The sequence below is a fragment of the Anabrus simplex genome, chromosome 3 (assembly GCF_040414725.1).
Source record: "Anabrus simplex isolate iqAnaSimp1 chromosome 3, ASM4041472v1, whole genome shotgun sequence".
NCBI lineage: Eukaryota > Metazoa > Arthropoda > Insecta > Orthoptera > Tettigoniidae > Anabrus > Anabrus simplex.
In genome coordinates, this window is record NC_090267.1 from 182,623,446 (window position 1) to 182,640,047 (window position 16,602).

Here is a 16,602-nt window from a genome sequence, read left to right on the forward strand (position 1 = left end):
CATGTCCTCGGACACTCCCGGCACTAAAAGCCATATGCCATTTCATTTCATTCAAGGTGTTCAGAATGGATTCTGTTGTCAGATATGCTTGATGGCCGAGGCCCCAGTCAGACATGCCCTGTATTATCTTTTTCAAAACCTGGCTACCCTAGTTAAAGCCTGTTATATTGAATTATTAATAAGGAGAAGGATGCACCAAAATGTTATGAACTAAAACAATATATATTTACTTCCTAGTCTGACCTATTTCAATTATTATGGTAATTCCTTTGAACAATCTGATATTTGGAAGTCTCTATACTGGATTCACAATGTACTTCATATATAATGTACCACAATAAAAATAAATTAAAAATGAGGAGAGTAACACATCAGAATACGTTCCAATTTATTCTGTTTACTGTTACACAACACAAATTAAAACATTTATTGTTACACTGTAACTTTTTCTTTAAACTTTACATTTGAGCATTTTTTATTATTCATACGTAGTTCATAAAACTGATACGGACATGGATAATACTTATCTGGGAAATGTGATTCCTTTTAACCTTGCACATCTGAATACTCATCTGTAATGTTTCACAGAGCTATGAATATTTAACAAAAATAATAGGACAATCACATCAATACTATTTTATGTCATTCTGTAAAGAATATCTCAATACCTGAACACAGCAAGAACACAATAATGTTCTTCAAACACTCAGAAACGTGTAACCAAGGCGGCCTTCCAATCTTGGAGTTCATGGTAAGAAGAGGAATAATTTCAACAATGATTTTAAAAAAGTTTCACAGAAAGCTGACATATACACTTTAAATATAAAAAATAAACAAATATGTTCTAAATCTTTTTATATAAGATAAAGGAAAAATAACTGCTGGCATATACAAACGTGGTGTTCATTAGGACTTAAAAATCGTACTTATGAATCACCAAACTGGCAAGAATTATTCTTTATTGATCATGCTCTAGGCCGCCTTAATGGTCTCATAATACATCATTGTTAACAACAATATAACAATATCATTATCTAAAAATGCAATTTTCATTAGTAAAATAACTACTACAAAACAATTTTCAAAATCTTCTGTCGATAAATATGAATGATTTGGATGAATGAATGAATGAAGGAATACATATGAAAAATACTTTAAAAAAAGGTATTATACAGGCAATAAATTGAGTTGGATAAAGAATAAGTAGAGAGAATTAGCAACTTATGTAGGCAAGGACCAAAAAACACATGAAGTAGATTAGAACAATATCAGTAAAAAAAATTTCAACATTACATTTTCATTAATCAGATAAGAAGATAAGTTAAAATATTTCTTTTGCATGTTGTTCCAATCTAATACATGTGCTGCTTGTGCCCATTTATAAGTCAGTCTCTCAATCTTTCTACTCCTTCCTTATTTAACTTGATTAAAAAATGGTACTGATGTAGGTATTGTACATAGACTACAAAATAATAACTATACAAGTTGTACACCTACAACCTTGTTTTTTAAATGAAAATTATAGTTTCACTGATGCAGCCTTAAATTACATCACTTCGATGAAATGGTTTCTACTTAAGTTACAAATCAAACTAAAGTATGTTATAATTACATAAGTTTACATTGCTACATACCAAAACTGGTATGGACTCATTTCTTGTAACGGGCTGTTGTGTAGCAAGGATGGCATACATCATCTGAGTAAAAATTAATGAATAAATGTCAAGCTATCAGATTTACTAAAAGTTTCCAACATTTGTCATGGCAGCAATATACATCCATACAATTACTTCCAGCAGGCTACACATCAGTTCATATGGAAAATGAAATAGGGACTTATCTTTACAGTCAAGACATAGGCTGAAAAGAGTTACTGTACTTAAAGTCTATAACAACTTTCTCAAGGTAGCATATCTTGTAAGAAGCTGGGTAGTTAAGAATAATTTATCAAGGTGTAAGTAGGTATAAGAAATCTCATACATAAGAGAACAGAAATTCAAAAAGACAGATTTGTGCAGAGAGAGATAGAGAGCTAAAATTAGGTGCATGCTTCAATAAATAACAATATGAATAATTGGTGTCACGAAAGAAGATGCAGTAAGTCGGAACAAACTATGGACAATGTATGATAAAGGTAAAAGCCATGTAATGATCTAACAGAGTTCTGTACTTCGAGTGAACAGGCTATGATGCCAGAGTTTCTGGCGATAGGAAATGATGTTGGAGGGGACAACTTTTAACTCATCAAAACATCATAATGTGAGTGCATATAGATGGGAATGGAGAGGTAGGTATTTGTCCAACTCGTTAGCTGAATGGTCAGCCTACTGGCCTTCGGTTCAGAGGGTCCCGGGTTCGATTCCCGGCTGAGTCAGGGATTTTAATAGCTTCTGATTAATTCTTCTGGCTCGGGGACTGGGTGTAAGTGTCCATCCCAACACTCTCCTCATCATATTCAGACAACATACTACACTACCAACCACCACAGAAACACACAATATTGATTACATCCCTCCATATAGGGTTGGCGTCAGGAAGGACATCCGACCGTAAAACAGGGCCAAATCCACATGTGCAACACAGTTTGCACCCGCAACCCCACAGGTGTGGGAAAAAGTGGTAGAAAAAATAAGAAGAGGAGAGGTAGGTACTTCTGTGCTTATTTTAACAAGTGGAGACAAGATCAATGTAGAAAGCAGGGCACTTCCTGCACTGCAGTTGGTAGTTACAATGTTGACTGAAGTTACTAACACTTAGACTGTTTCATAATACTGATGAGAAATGAGAGTTGCATTAACATTGAAACAAATTTTGGTGATCTACATTATGATGTGTGTATTTACTGCATCTTTGTCTTCTTCTTCTTCAACACCCACTCTTCCCTTCTTATCCATCTTGACAATATTGCCCATATTCTACCTCTGTTTGATGATTTTTCTTAAATATGTGCATACCACCAGTGGTGCACAACAGCATATGTGTGAGTTTGAGATTATCATTTCAGTTTAGAAGACAATGTCAAAGCTAAAACATACTTTAGGAAGCATACATTGAACAATTACTTTATGACAGAGTTAAACATAATCACTGGAAAAGGAAAAAACATCGGCCCATAGAAAAGAATAAAACACTACTGATTGATATTGGGAGCATTATATTATTCTGCAATAATAAAAACATTACCAGTTAAAGGGCCTCAGAATTTGGTTTGTGTTCTAGAGCTCTTCAAAATGTATTTGCATTATTTAGTAGTGTACAATATATGATTTGCAAATGGAAAAGAAGAAAGTTAAATAAAAATAAAGTGATATAATTCCAGATTTAAATAATGTAGTATACTGATATTTTTCAATGGTTTTGAAAATGTAATACGACAAATAGAAGGAAAAATCATCATTTCTAGACTATTAAATAAATATATGATGGATATAATACTATTTGTGCTGGTCTCTGAAAATAATAAACTGAATAGAGAACTACAACACAAGTATTTTCTTGTCAACATCAGGCAAGATATGTTATGCTTAAAAATATATACAGTATATTTATAAAAAAAGTTATCACTGAAAGCGTACGTAACAAAGATACATTAATGATAATCTTGTTTTTAAAAAAAGATGACATTTACTGACAAATATATTAATAACAATATAATAATTTTCATTCAGAAAAGTGAAGAAACCTGAAAGTCAGGTTTAATTCCACCAATATTTCTGCATTCTTGAGTTACTTCTCAAGACTTTCAATAAAGGAAAGGTATTGATTAAATATATCTATACAAAAGAAATTATAAAAAATTATAGATCCTTTTTCAGCTTCAAGTAGTGTACCATCACAGCTTCCCTTTCCAGTTTATGAATATCACAAACTGCAAAGAGTTCACAAGATTACATATTGTACACACTATAAAGTTTCATTTAACAAGGAACACATTATACCAATAATACATAATAAATACAAAGAAGCTGGAAGAGGACCAATTAAAAGACAATGCAGGAGAAGGAACAAGTACTGCACAATTCCTGTGCAATATGACTACTTGTAATATGTAAGTCAACACCTATATACAGCAAAGTGAGACACAATCTCTTATTCACATAAATCACAAATATGTGATATAGTTTTAATGTACTCTCACATTTATGGTTTTTTAAACATATTTTTCAGACTTGTCTTACGGGGAGAGGAAGATTACAACAGCCAGCACCAAATCTATAGTTCTTTTCTCTTTAAACTGGCAAAGACTTTTTAAGAACTTTCTCTATGAAAAGATGACCACACACAAAGTTGAAATTAATGTCAAGAACTACGAAGGGACTGATGGCAAAGATTTTATACTCTCGTAGTTGCCAACTACACAACGCCCCAATGCTACACAACAGATTATCCATCATAAAAACCAATATCTAAAATCCATATGTACACAGGCCTCTTGGTTAATATGAACTGGAGCATACAGACATTTCACATTTCAGCTATAACATGAAGGGCTGACATACATTTACACTGAGGTGGAAAAGGTGGATTCTTTTACAAACAAAACACACCCTTGCACTAATTGTCACTAGCATTCCTCGCTGCTATGAAGGCAGATTTGTTATTAACATCCCTTTCAGTGCCATAGATTTTTCCAGCTTTCTTAGCCATGTTACCCAACAGTTCTTGAGAGCACTTATGTGCAGATCTTAGAGACAGTCCCCATTCTTTCAAACCTATTTCATCAGGGTTTGTAAGAACGATTTTTCCATCTCTAGTACGTACGACAATACACTGCTCATTTTTGACATGCACCAAGTCTGCACTCACTTCTTCAATCTGATCCATGAAGATAAGCTCTGGCTTGGTACTCCCAGATTCAGCATGCAATTCCAGTCGATTAGGATACAGCTTTGCATAACGTGTCAGCCATGCTGAGGCAAACGGTCCACCCAATTTTTTTATATACCCATGTAGTATGCAATCTGATTCCTTTTCATCGGTATCAAATTTCAGTTTCTGTTTGGCTTTCTTCTTTTGCTCTAGCTTATCTGCTTCAATATTGACAGTCTCAAAGACAGTTTCAGCTACTTCTGCTTGCCAACGTTCAGATATCACCAATGGGAAATTCTTATAAAGCTCCTGATCTGCTTCTGTAAGTTTTATACCTTTTGTATCTTCTTCATCAAATGATCCTATGTCAAAGGCATCAGCTGCATTTACTTCCCCTCGAGGAGGAATAAGGGGAGGAGTGTACTTTTGTAGATATACCTGCTGCCAGTCCAATCCAGCAAAGAATGAATGCTCTTTCACTTCCTCAGCTCCACTGCCTTTACAACCCAACCTCTTCTCAATGTCACGATGCAACAATCCATCCAGCAGTGAGCGTAATTCCTTTGAAAAAGCTTCTGGTAGTTCAACATTCATTGTTAATGTCATTCTGTCGATCTCATGTTTGTCTTTTGTTTTGTGCTGTCTAAATGGGCTATGGCCTTTGAGAAGCTTATATAACATACATCCAAACGAAAACCAATCTGCACTTGAATCATAAGCAGTACCCTTTGACAGTACTTCTGGAGCCATATAGCCATGTGTACCGACACTTGCATGAGGTTTCTTTTTAGAGAAGTCACATGCAAGACCTAGGTCTGATATTCTGACATGGCCATGCTCATCTAACAAAATATTTGCTGGCTTCAAATCTCTGTAGACAATGTATCGCCTATGCATGTGTTCTAAACCTAAAATAACCTCAGCTGCATAAAATTTCATTTCAAGTTCACTGAAAACTCCATGCTGAGATAAATGGTAATGTAAGTCACCACCATTCATAAGGTCCAGTATAAAACAAAGTTTATCAGGAGTATGAAATGCGTAAGTCATACAAACTATAAATGGACAATCTACCCCTGTACTGACTAGAGAAAGCATAATCCTTTCATTAAGAGCTAGTGTCTCACCTTGCTTCATCTTGATTCGCTTTTTGTCAAGACACTTCATTGCATACATTTTTCCAGTATCAGCTTTCCGACAGCCGTACACTTCTCCAAATCCTCCACGGCCGATGATCCGATGAACACTGAAGTCGTTCATGGTAAGCTGGATATTTAATTCTAAATTTTTCCACTGGCAAAACCGTGTATACTTATCACTTTCCAGAAATTTCTTGAAAGGTTCTTCTCGAAGGTGATTAAATATTTCTTCAATATAGGGCTCGAATAAATTAGGAGGTACTTCATTTTTCATTAAATATTTTTGTACATGCGCTACAGCTTCTTTTGAATAGTCATGTGAATGTGCTAGCAGCTCTTTCATAATAAAGTTGTCATAGATTTCTCGAGCTAACTTTCTTCGTTCTTCTACACATTCCAATTTCTCAAACTGCTTAATTTCTTCATAGAATTTAAGGTGAGGTATTGGTTCTTCAGCTACTGTCTCACAGAACTCCTTGAACATTAGGAAACCTAATCTTTGATTGAAGATTTTATCAAAGTTGACCTCATTTTTCTTTTCTAAATATTTGTGCATAACACTCCGGACACTGGGATCAGGGAGTATTATCTTTTTGCTAGCTCTGGCAGCAGGAGTACATTTGCTTTTCTCCATAGCCATCAAATAGCTCACATCTGCAAGCACTGCTTCCAGATCCGCCATTTTGCCGATTCCTCTTTTCCCTTTATGTTGTAAAGCACAAAATCACATCCCAATCTTCAACACTTTTATGCAGGTTATGTGAAATACGTATCTGAGTTCATTATAACAGTTATTTCTCTTGCCACTATGATAAATCAGAATCGATTGCTTCATACATACACCTGTCACACCAATTTCTTAAAAGCACAGATCACCAAACTGAGCCACTGCTACTCCTGGCAAAAACTGACAGACACTAAAATGAAGGTGAGAAATAGAAGAGGTAGGGCGAAGGTGCTACAATTCCATGTGCAGGTACGTCATTTGTTGTTAGCACCTACATAGTGCAGCAGTCTGTAGGAAGCTTAGTCATGCAGCCAGGACACAAGTGAGAGACCATGAAGAGCAGGAGCCCAGGAAGGCGTCAGTGCCCTTTCCGAGGCCTAAGGGGTTGAAAGGCGATTCTGGAAGCAGAAGAAAGATATCAAAATAAATTATTCCTCTAATCTAATTGACGGAAAAGCAAGTAGCAAAGCAGACATGATTTGTGCTTTTGGGCTTATGCCATGTCAAGAAAACAAGGTGAAACTACATTTTGCAGAGTGTGCTTGTTTTCTTGACACGGCATAAGCACAAAAGCCCATATCATGTCTACAAGTACGGGCCGTGAAAGCATCAATATTAACGAGTAGCAAAGCAGTTTTAAGCAGATGGACCACCTTAAAAATCACAATCAGAAAACTGGATTACAAGCTAACTAGATAGGATTATGAATATTCTCGCATAATAATAATAATAATAATAATAATAATAATAATAATAATAATAATAATAATAATAATAATAATAATAATAATAATAATAATATAGGTAGCAGGTAGGGGTCCCAGGAATTAACCTGGGAGGAGTCCATGTGGCTTTTGTCATCACATGGCTCTGGGCAAATGGGAGTGAAACACGCCGTTGCTTGTCATCTGCAACTGTAACATATTGGGTGCAGCAAGAGAATCCAACTTAGCCTCTTTCACTCCAACTCCAGCATGTAACCTACAAGAGGTGTCCCTGTTAAACCGAGCAACCCAGTGGAAGGTTGGGTAACCAATCCCAGCGGGAAACTGGGTTGGTGAGCCGATCAGTGCTGGTGGCTTCAAGGATTACAACCTTGACAGTTAAAAACCCGTTACCTTTTAGGTAACCACCATTATGACCCTCGTAATACTCGAAACATGGAGACAAAGAATATTCAGAAATGTACCCCAGGTGGTAAACAATCCACCCCCACACAGTCTGGGGCAAGCAGGTCATTGGATTCTGGGGAACCTGCACCTTCATGCTTCCCACTTCTATCTAATTCTGCTAAACGACAACCAAAGAGAAACATCGAGTACTTTGCTACAAGAAACATTAATCTCCTACTGAAGGTAGGTAAGCTTAAACAAAAGCTTGACGTGCTGGAAAAGTACAAGGTTATGATAGCAGCGCTACAAGAGACTTGGTTTATCGACGAGGATACAATAGAGTCCGGAGTGTACAGAATCCACACGGGGAAACCTGGTGAAAGAGTTATCAAGACACTTCCACAATTTGGTACTGGGTTTGCGGTACACCACAAGATGGTTGACCATATTTTAGATTTCACTTCACCTAACGGAAGGACCTCCTCGTTATCCTTCAGGTCTTGTAATAGAGCATACACAATCGTAAACTTCCACTCACCCACGAATGACACAAACCGTTCAAGCCTGGAAAACGTAGAACAATGCTGAGCCACCTTAGAAGAAACTCTAGATAATATCCCTTCCCACTATTCCATAATACACATGGGAGTCCTCAATGCACAAGTCGGTAAGGAGTGGAAGTACCGGAAGATGGTAGGCCATTATCCAGCCCATAAGAGAACAAACAGAAATGGAGAATGTCTCACTGAACTCTGTGACAAGTACAACTTAGTCCTGAAATCAACAGCCTTCAAACGTCTACCTAGAAAGGCCAAAATGTGGAAGAGTCCAAATCCTATGCTTGGTGAATTTCAGTTAGACAATGTTGCTATAGCACGGCAACATCATACGGACATACAGAACGTCAAGGTATTACGAGGAGCCAACATAGATTCTGATCACTACCTTTCACTTGTCAAGATTAATATGCAACCCTTTAGAAAAACACTGACTCTCCAAAGTAGTCATAAGATACCCAGGTTCAACACTCTGTGACTGTGCGATGAGGATTGTGATTTTCAGGATACCTTCAGGAAGAATACAGAGAAAGAAGGATGGCCTGCCTTACAAAAGGCCTTGCTGGATGTCACTTAATAAACTATCCCTGCCTCATCAACCAAAGGCAAACACCCATGGTGGAGTTCAAAGTGTGATGAGGTTATAGAAGAAAGACTTAAAGCCTGGACTAGGTGGAACCAACATAAAATTGAAGCCAATTATGAAGCCTTCCTCATGCAAAGAAAAGCTACAGCTAACACCATCCGCAGTGCCAAGAGAAATTACCTCAGGAGCCTAATGCAACAGGCTGAAAATAATTTTCTGGGAAACAACTCAAGGGACCTGTACAAAGGACTTAAGAAGCAAACGACCCAGTACACAGCTCCTACCCTCATCCTCCACGGGCCAGATGGAAAACTTCAACTGAACAATAAAGACTGCACAAAAACTCTTGCAGATTATTTCCAGACGCTACTAAAAGCAGAGGAACCTAAAGAAAAGCTTATTTTCCATGAGCCTTCACACAGGAACCCTGATTCTCAACCACCTATGAGAGAAGAAATAAAGGACATCATCGGTAGTCTCAAGAACAACAAGGCTTCAGGTGAAGACGGCATAGTTGCCGAGATGTGGAAACATGCAGATGACCAGTCTTTGCAAAGCATCCATCAAATCATAAAGGACATATGGACAGCAGAGTCCCTACCTGAAGGATGGAAGTCTGCCGTGATTCATCCCCTCCACAAGAAGGGAAGTAAGACAGACCTCAACAATTACAGAGGTATTTCCTTGTTACAAATTACCTACAAGATCCTCTCTGTAGCCCTGCTCAATAGAGTCACCACACAGCTACACACAGATAGGTGAATACCAAGCTGGTTTCCGTAAGACTAGATCTTGTCCAGAACACATACACAATCTTAAGACAGTTCTCAATTACAAAAGCCGAGGTGGACATCCCTGGGTGGTGGTCCTAGTAGATTTTCAGAAAGCTTATGACTCTGTGGACAGAGACACCCTTTTCTCCATACTATGGGAACTTGGTCTGGATGGGAAGACCCTACGATTGGTTCAAGCCACTCTGAGGAACACGACGTCTAAGGTCAGGTTCAGAGGTGAACTATCCGAAAGCTTTCCAATCAGAACAGGAGTTAGACAGGGTGATGCTCTCTCCTGCATTCTCTTCAACTGTGTCCTGGAAAAGATCATTAGGGAATGGAGAACAATGCTACCACCGGGAGCTGGACTGAAGCTTGGGTACAAGAGAGACAACCTCATTGTCCCGTGCCTAACCTTTGCCGATGACCTCATTCTACTGGCAAACAATATAGAGGAGGCTACCTACAACTTACAGAGTCTTTATAGTGTAGCGGTTAAGACTGGTCTGAAGATCAGCATCCAGAAGACTGAATTTATGACCAATATCAAGGAGGCCCCTTCTATAATTCCTCTCACAGATGCTACCATTCGAAAGGTACCTGCAGTTAAGTACTTAGGAGAATGGATCTCTGCTAATCAGAGCGAGATCCTAGCCATAGATGCCAGATGTACCAAGTTTGAAAGGGCTATCACTCGTGTCGTAGTATCTATTCATCAAAGTGCCTCTCCAAGAACCTCAAACTCGACACTACAACTCGGTCATCAAACCATCTGTTCTGTATGCTTCCGAGTGCCTTGTAATGGCTAGGAAGGGCCCACTCAGAAAGCTGGAGTTAAAAGAGAGGAAGATCCAGAGGAGGATATTAGGACCAATCAGAGAGGAAGGAGGCACTTACAGAATCCACCATAATGATGAACTGTATGAACATCAGGAGGACATCATCACATCTATAAGGAAAAGGCGACTGACCTTTTATGGACACTTGGCCCGTCTGGATTTCAAAAGACTCACCAACAGGATATTCACAGTAACAGGAAGAGGCAAGGCTTCTAAGAACAAACCCATGACTGACTACTGTTCAGTCAAGCCATCCGAAACGGTGTTTTCCCAACGTCCCTTACAAGTAAGAAAACTACAGGAACTAAGTGGACAGAGGAGAGAAAGCTGGCTCATAGTCAGCAAATGAAGGAGTATTGGAAGAAGAAGAAAGCAACAACTTTACCAAAGAGTAGATACGAGCCCCGTGGTCCTCAGTAGGCCTAAACGACAAAGAAGAAGAAGAAGGTAGCAGGTAGGGACCCTCTTCAGAGGCAGCCCTGCCCAGGGAGTGGCACCTCTGCCTATGTGAGTCCCAGAGCACACTGACCCGGTGTGTGTCATCTGGTAAGGATTCCAGCTCAGGGTGACGAGTGAAGACCTCAACGGCAGTGAAAGCGGAAATGAAGATCATTGGTACGGCGGCACTGGCGGAAGAGGCACCCTTACTTTTTGGGATAGTAATAAAAAGCCCGTTTAAAATCCAGGTGCGTCAGAGTGGTATCCACCGGCTCCCTGGTCCGCATCTGACACCCTGTGGGTGCGGCGGCAATACCAAGCTCTAGGAACTAACAATCCCTGGTTCTAAGCACCCAGCACTGCTGGATCTCCTATTACAAGCCAAACATGATTCGTGAGCATAGTAACAACATACCTCAGGTGGTACCCAATCCACCCGTCACATTGAGACGGCAACCAGGCTTTCGGATTCTGAGGAGCCTGGACAACCACAAAAACATGGGAGAGAGTTGGAGCTCTCTGTTAAACTATCCCACAAAACCCCCACATACATTGGTACATTCAATATCAACACTTTGATACAACCAGAAAAATTACTAAATTTAGTCACAGAACTTGATCGGCAAAAAAATTCTTATCCTTGCCCTGCAGGAAACTCGATTTACTGATGATGCCACCTTGGATTATGGAAATTACCATATATTCAAAAGTAAAACAGACCAAAAGATTCTAAATAGGACCCCTTTATTTGGTATGAGCTTCTTAGTACATAAAAGTATACTGAACTCGATCCAAAAAGTTAATTCCATCAACAACCGCCTAATGACCATGAGGATTCAGTGTGCCAATAAAAAATATACATTAATAAATGCACACGCCCCTACAAATACAGACAACAAGAAGAATCCCCAAAACGTGGACAAATTTTGGAACAAACTTGAAAAGGTAATGTCAAAAATTCCAAGGGATGACGTCAAAATCCTTTTAGGCGATTTCAATGCACAAATTGGCCGAGAAAAGGAACACAGGAAAACTGTCGGACTCTACCCGGTGCACAAATTTACCAACAAAAATGGTTCAAGACTCATTGAACTATGTCAACAGTGCAACCTTAAAATCATGTCAACATCCCTCAGGAAACATCCCATCCCAAGAAAACAAAAAACCTGGAGGTCCCCCATTGAATCCATTGGCGAATTTCAGATTGATCATGTAGCTATCTCATATCCGCTACAGAACGAGGTACATGATGTACAAATGAGAAGAGGAGCAAACATCGATTCTGATCACTATCTGACAAGAGTTAAAGTAAAATTTACTCCAAGAAAATACCACCCCAAGAAAATCAATCAACAGAAATTTGACATAAAAAGGATTCCTGTTACAGATCTAAAAGAAGCATGGGAAAATCAACCAGCGAAAACATGGGAAGAATTCCAAACCAAAATCATACAGAAGGCACGAGAAATGGTACCCTTAAAAAGGAATACAAAACACCCCTGATGGAACTCAACATGCAACCAAGCCCTAGAGATAAGAAAATCTGCATTTCAGAAATACAACAGTAGAAAATCCCAGAAAACTCAACGAGAATTTTATGAGACCAGAAAACAAGTATCCAAAACCATCAGGCAAGAAAAAAGAAATCACCTGAAAGAACAACTGGACTCAATTGAAGAAAACTTTAGAAACCTCAACACAAGGGATTTCTACAGAACATTCACAGAAAAAATCTGAGGATACATTCCACAGAACTTATGTTTCAGGAAACAAAACAGAAAATTGGCACTTACTAATAAAGAAAACTGCCAAGAACTTGCACGGTACTTCTCAGTACTTCTTAACTGCCCCGAACCCTCTGAAAGATTTCTTGAAGAAGCATCCAGTTTCACTCACCCAGAATCACCTCCACCAAACCAGGAAGAAATTCAGAGCCACATTAAACGACTAAAGAACAACAGAACTTCAGGAAGAGATGGGATTGTTGCAGAATTCCGTAAGAATCTTGGTCAAAATTCACTCCAGGAACTTACAGCATACAGAAAATCTGGAATAACGAAAAACTTCCAGAAGACTGGAAATGTGCCTTGATTCACCCACTTCACAAAAAGGGAGACAAAACTGATGTCAACAACTATAGGAGAATCTCCCTCCTTGAAGTCGGCTACAAAATTTTCTTTGCATGCCTGTTGAAAAGAATACAAGAGCAACTAGATCATAAGATTGGTGAATATCAAAGATGGGTTCCGCCCTCACAGATCGAGCATTGAACAGATCTTCAACCTCAAAACCGTTCTAAAATTCAAGGCCCTCAGAAACCTTCCAATCATCTGTGCCTTCGTAGATTTCAAGAAGGCTTATGATTCAATTGATCGTCAATCTCTGTTCAACATCCTGAAAGAACAGGGACTAGACTCCAAAACGCTAAACTTGACCAAACAGACCCTCACTTACACGAAGTCAAGAGTGAAATTCATGGGGAAAATCTCAGACGAATTCCTGATAAAAATTGGTGTCTGGCAAGGAGATGGACTGTCACCCCTCCTCTTCAACCTCGTCCTAGATAAGGTGATGTGGGACTGGGAAAAAGAACTGAAAGCACAAAATAGCTGGAACCCAGTAAACATTGGGACACAAAAAAACAAGCTTGAAATTCCATGCTTAGCCTGTGCAGATGACCTGGCCCTTTTGTCCAGCAATGAAGTCACAGCAATTCTCCAAGAATGTACCAGAAAGGTCGGATTTCATATCTCCTTCCAGAAAACTGAATTTTTCTGTGCAAAACTAGACATCCACAGTCTCAATACAAAATATGGACAAATCAACAGAGTCCCTCACTTCAAATACCTGGGCGAAATCTTCGAACCAACCGGACAAGAGAAAATAGCCCAAAACAACCATGACCAAAAACTCAGAAGAGCTTATGGGAGAACAAGAGAAATCTACAACAAAAAATGTATGTCTCTCCACGTTAAGATTAAACATTACAATACTGTAATCAAACCTGAGGCTTTATATGCAGGGGAAACTCTAACGCTTCAGAGAAAGGGCGAGCTGGAAAATATCCTAAATGAAGAGCGAAAAATCATGAGGAAAATTTTAGGACCAAGACACACGGGAGAAGGGTACCGCCTCCAAACCCGGAAATCAACAGAAAAATTATCCAATATTGCAGCAGACCTCAGGGAAAGAAGGCTAAAATTTTATGGTCATATTAAGAGGCTTCCAGAAACCAGACTAACCCACCAAGTTCTTGAAAGAGTTGATAAACTGAAGAATTTTCCTTAGATACACTAAATAAAAGCAGACATGAAGAATGCACAAACTCGACCTGAAGAAATTTTGAATCAAAATATATATAGAAAGAAAACTGACAAGTGGGAAGTTACTCCAGAGAATGAAGTACCTTAAAGAGCAGGTAGCAAGTGGACGGAAGAAAGGAAGAGGATCTTTAGTCAACAGATGAAAGCATCCTGGATCCTCCGCAAACAAAATCGTAAATAAAGCTTCGTGTTTTCCGAAAGGGACCATTCACGCATAATAATAATAATAATAATAATAATAATAATAATAATAATAATAATAATAATAATAATAATAATAATAACAATAATAACAAGGCAGTGAATTTGGTTTGTCCTGTGGTTTTACTAGAAGAATATATACACTGTGTTCTGTGGTGCTGTGGTTCTGTGTGTGATCGTTGGTGGTGGCTGTGACCAAGACCATACCCGGGTGTGGGTGTGGGTGTGTGTGTGTCTGTGTTTGTGTATGAGGGGGTTCAAACCCCCACTGAAATAAACAAATTGACTTGACACATTTAACAGCACATATGGGTTTTTAACAATTCAACTCATTAAATCAAAACCATTATGAAATCAAGACTTAGGAAAATAAAACTAACCTATAAAAATTGTACCATCTGTGAAGGTTTCTCTATGAAAATAGTTACAAATTTACAGAACAAAATGAATTAAAATGTTAATTTTGGTGAGATTTGCTTATTTTTAATGTTTTTAATACATTTTTTCACTATCATTCAATTATTTAAACTCCAGACCAAGTTATTCTTGTCTAAAACGTTTTGCTTGGGCCTTTTATTAGCATTGACAGAAAAATGAAAACATAATTTGTCTTCAACAGTCAAAATGGGCTAGTAATATATCTTAAGAATAAACGTTACACTTTCCAGGTTGTTTACCGCTTTTGAATGGAATCCAAACAGGTATTATACAAGGGGGGATCAAATATAAATGGGATTTTATTTTTTAAATTCATTTATTGAATAACACAAGGCAATTACAATTTATTTTTCCACATAGTTTCCTGCTTTGGAAATGCATTTGTCCCAGCATATGGGCAGCCTTTTGATGCCCTCATCGTAAAAAGAACAGGGTCGTGTCACCAGCCAGTTTTGCACAAAGTCTTCCACATTCTCGTCATCTTCAAATCGTTGCCCTCCTAGAGCTTCTTTAAGCAGTCCGAACAAATGGAAATCACAAGGTGATAAGTCCGGGCTGTAAGGAGGATAATCAAGTGTAGTCCAGTAAATTTCCTGTAGCTTGGAGACAGAGCTGTGGTATGGGGCCGCGCATTGTCGTGGAGGAGGATGACCTGTCGAATCGGTTGGTCTTGTCTTTTGCGGCGATATGCAACCCTCGCCTTCTTCAACAGCTCGCAGTAGTAAGCACCATTGACTGTGCGTCGCTCATGCAAAAACTCAATCAGCAAAATGCCTCGCCGATCAAAAGAACGGTTGCAAGAACCTTGCCAGCTGACAGACGAGTCTTGGCTATCACTGGTGCTGCCTCCCCTTTCCTCCGCCACTCCTTGCTGGCTTGTTTGAATTTGGAAATGTAGCGGCGAACCCACATTTCGTCGCAGGTGACGATCCAACTCAAAAATGCATCACCTTCTTCCGCAAACCTTGCTGTAAGCCTCTGACAGACCTCCAAACGTCTCAACTTCAGATTTTCGGTCAAAAGACGAGGGATCCATCTGGAACACACTTTACGGAACAGTAGTTCGTTTGTGATAATTGCTTGACAGCTCCGATAACTGATTCCGACTTGTTCTGCAATTTCGTATACTCATACCCGTCTATCGTCATCAATAATGTCTTTAACCGCACAAATGTTTTTGTCAGTAATGCTGGTCCAAGGACGGCGATCATGTTGCTGATTTTCTACACGTTCTTGTCCTTCCTTGAACTTTTTATGCTAGGCAAACACACGCGTCCTTGACAATGTTTGATCACTGAACTGCGATCTCTGGGAAATTTCCACCGCTGTAACTCCTTCACGAGCAAGAAATTTTATAATTATGCGCTGCACAGCGGAGGGGTTACAGCATTACAGATGAAATGGCGGGAAATATCTAACAGCATGCTCTCCCCACTCCTAATAGTCCTACTTAAACATAGCAGAAGCGCGGGGCCAATCCTACAAATTGTTGATGTTCAGGAACAAAAAAAACCACTTTATATTTGATCGACCTTCCTAGTATTTCCTTACAAACCATATTGAGTGCAGTTGTAGCTTGGAGTTGTACTTTGACGTCTATGGACCTGTGTACTTGAAAGAGCTACATACAACTGTCCATAACACTGGAGTGGGGAGATTG

General features: G+C 38.9%; 1 protein-coding gene across 1 annotated transcript in view; it reads right to left on the minus strand.

Annotated features, from left to right (window-relative positions):
* Positions 1-359: 359 nt before the first annotated feature.
* The window catches only part of Gprk1 (G protein-coupled receptor kinase 1), a 77,461-nt gene continuing 61,218 nt past the window's right edge, over positions 360-16,602 (minus strand). The window contains exon 2 of the mRNA XM_067142814.2: positions 360-7,073. Coding sequence (XP_066998915.1) covers positions 4,555-6,630 — 2,076 coding nt within the window. The 5' untranslated portion in view covers positions 6,631-7,073 and the 3' untranslated portion in view covers positions 360-4,554. The remainder of the gene's footprint in view (positions 7,074-16,602) is intronic.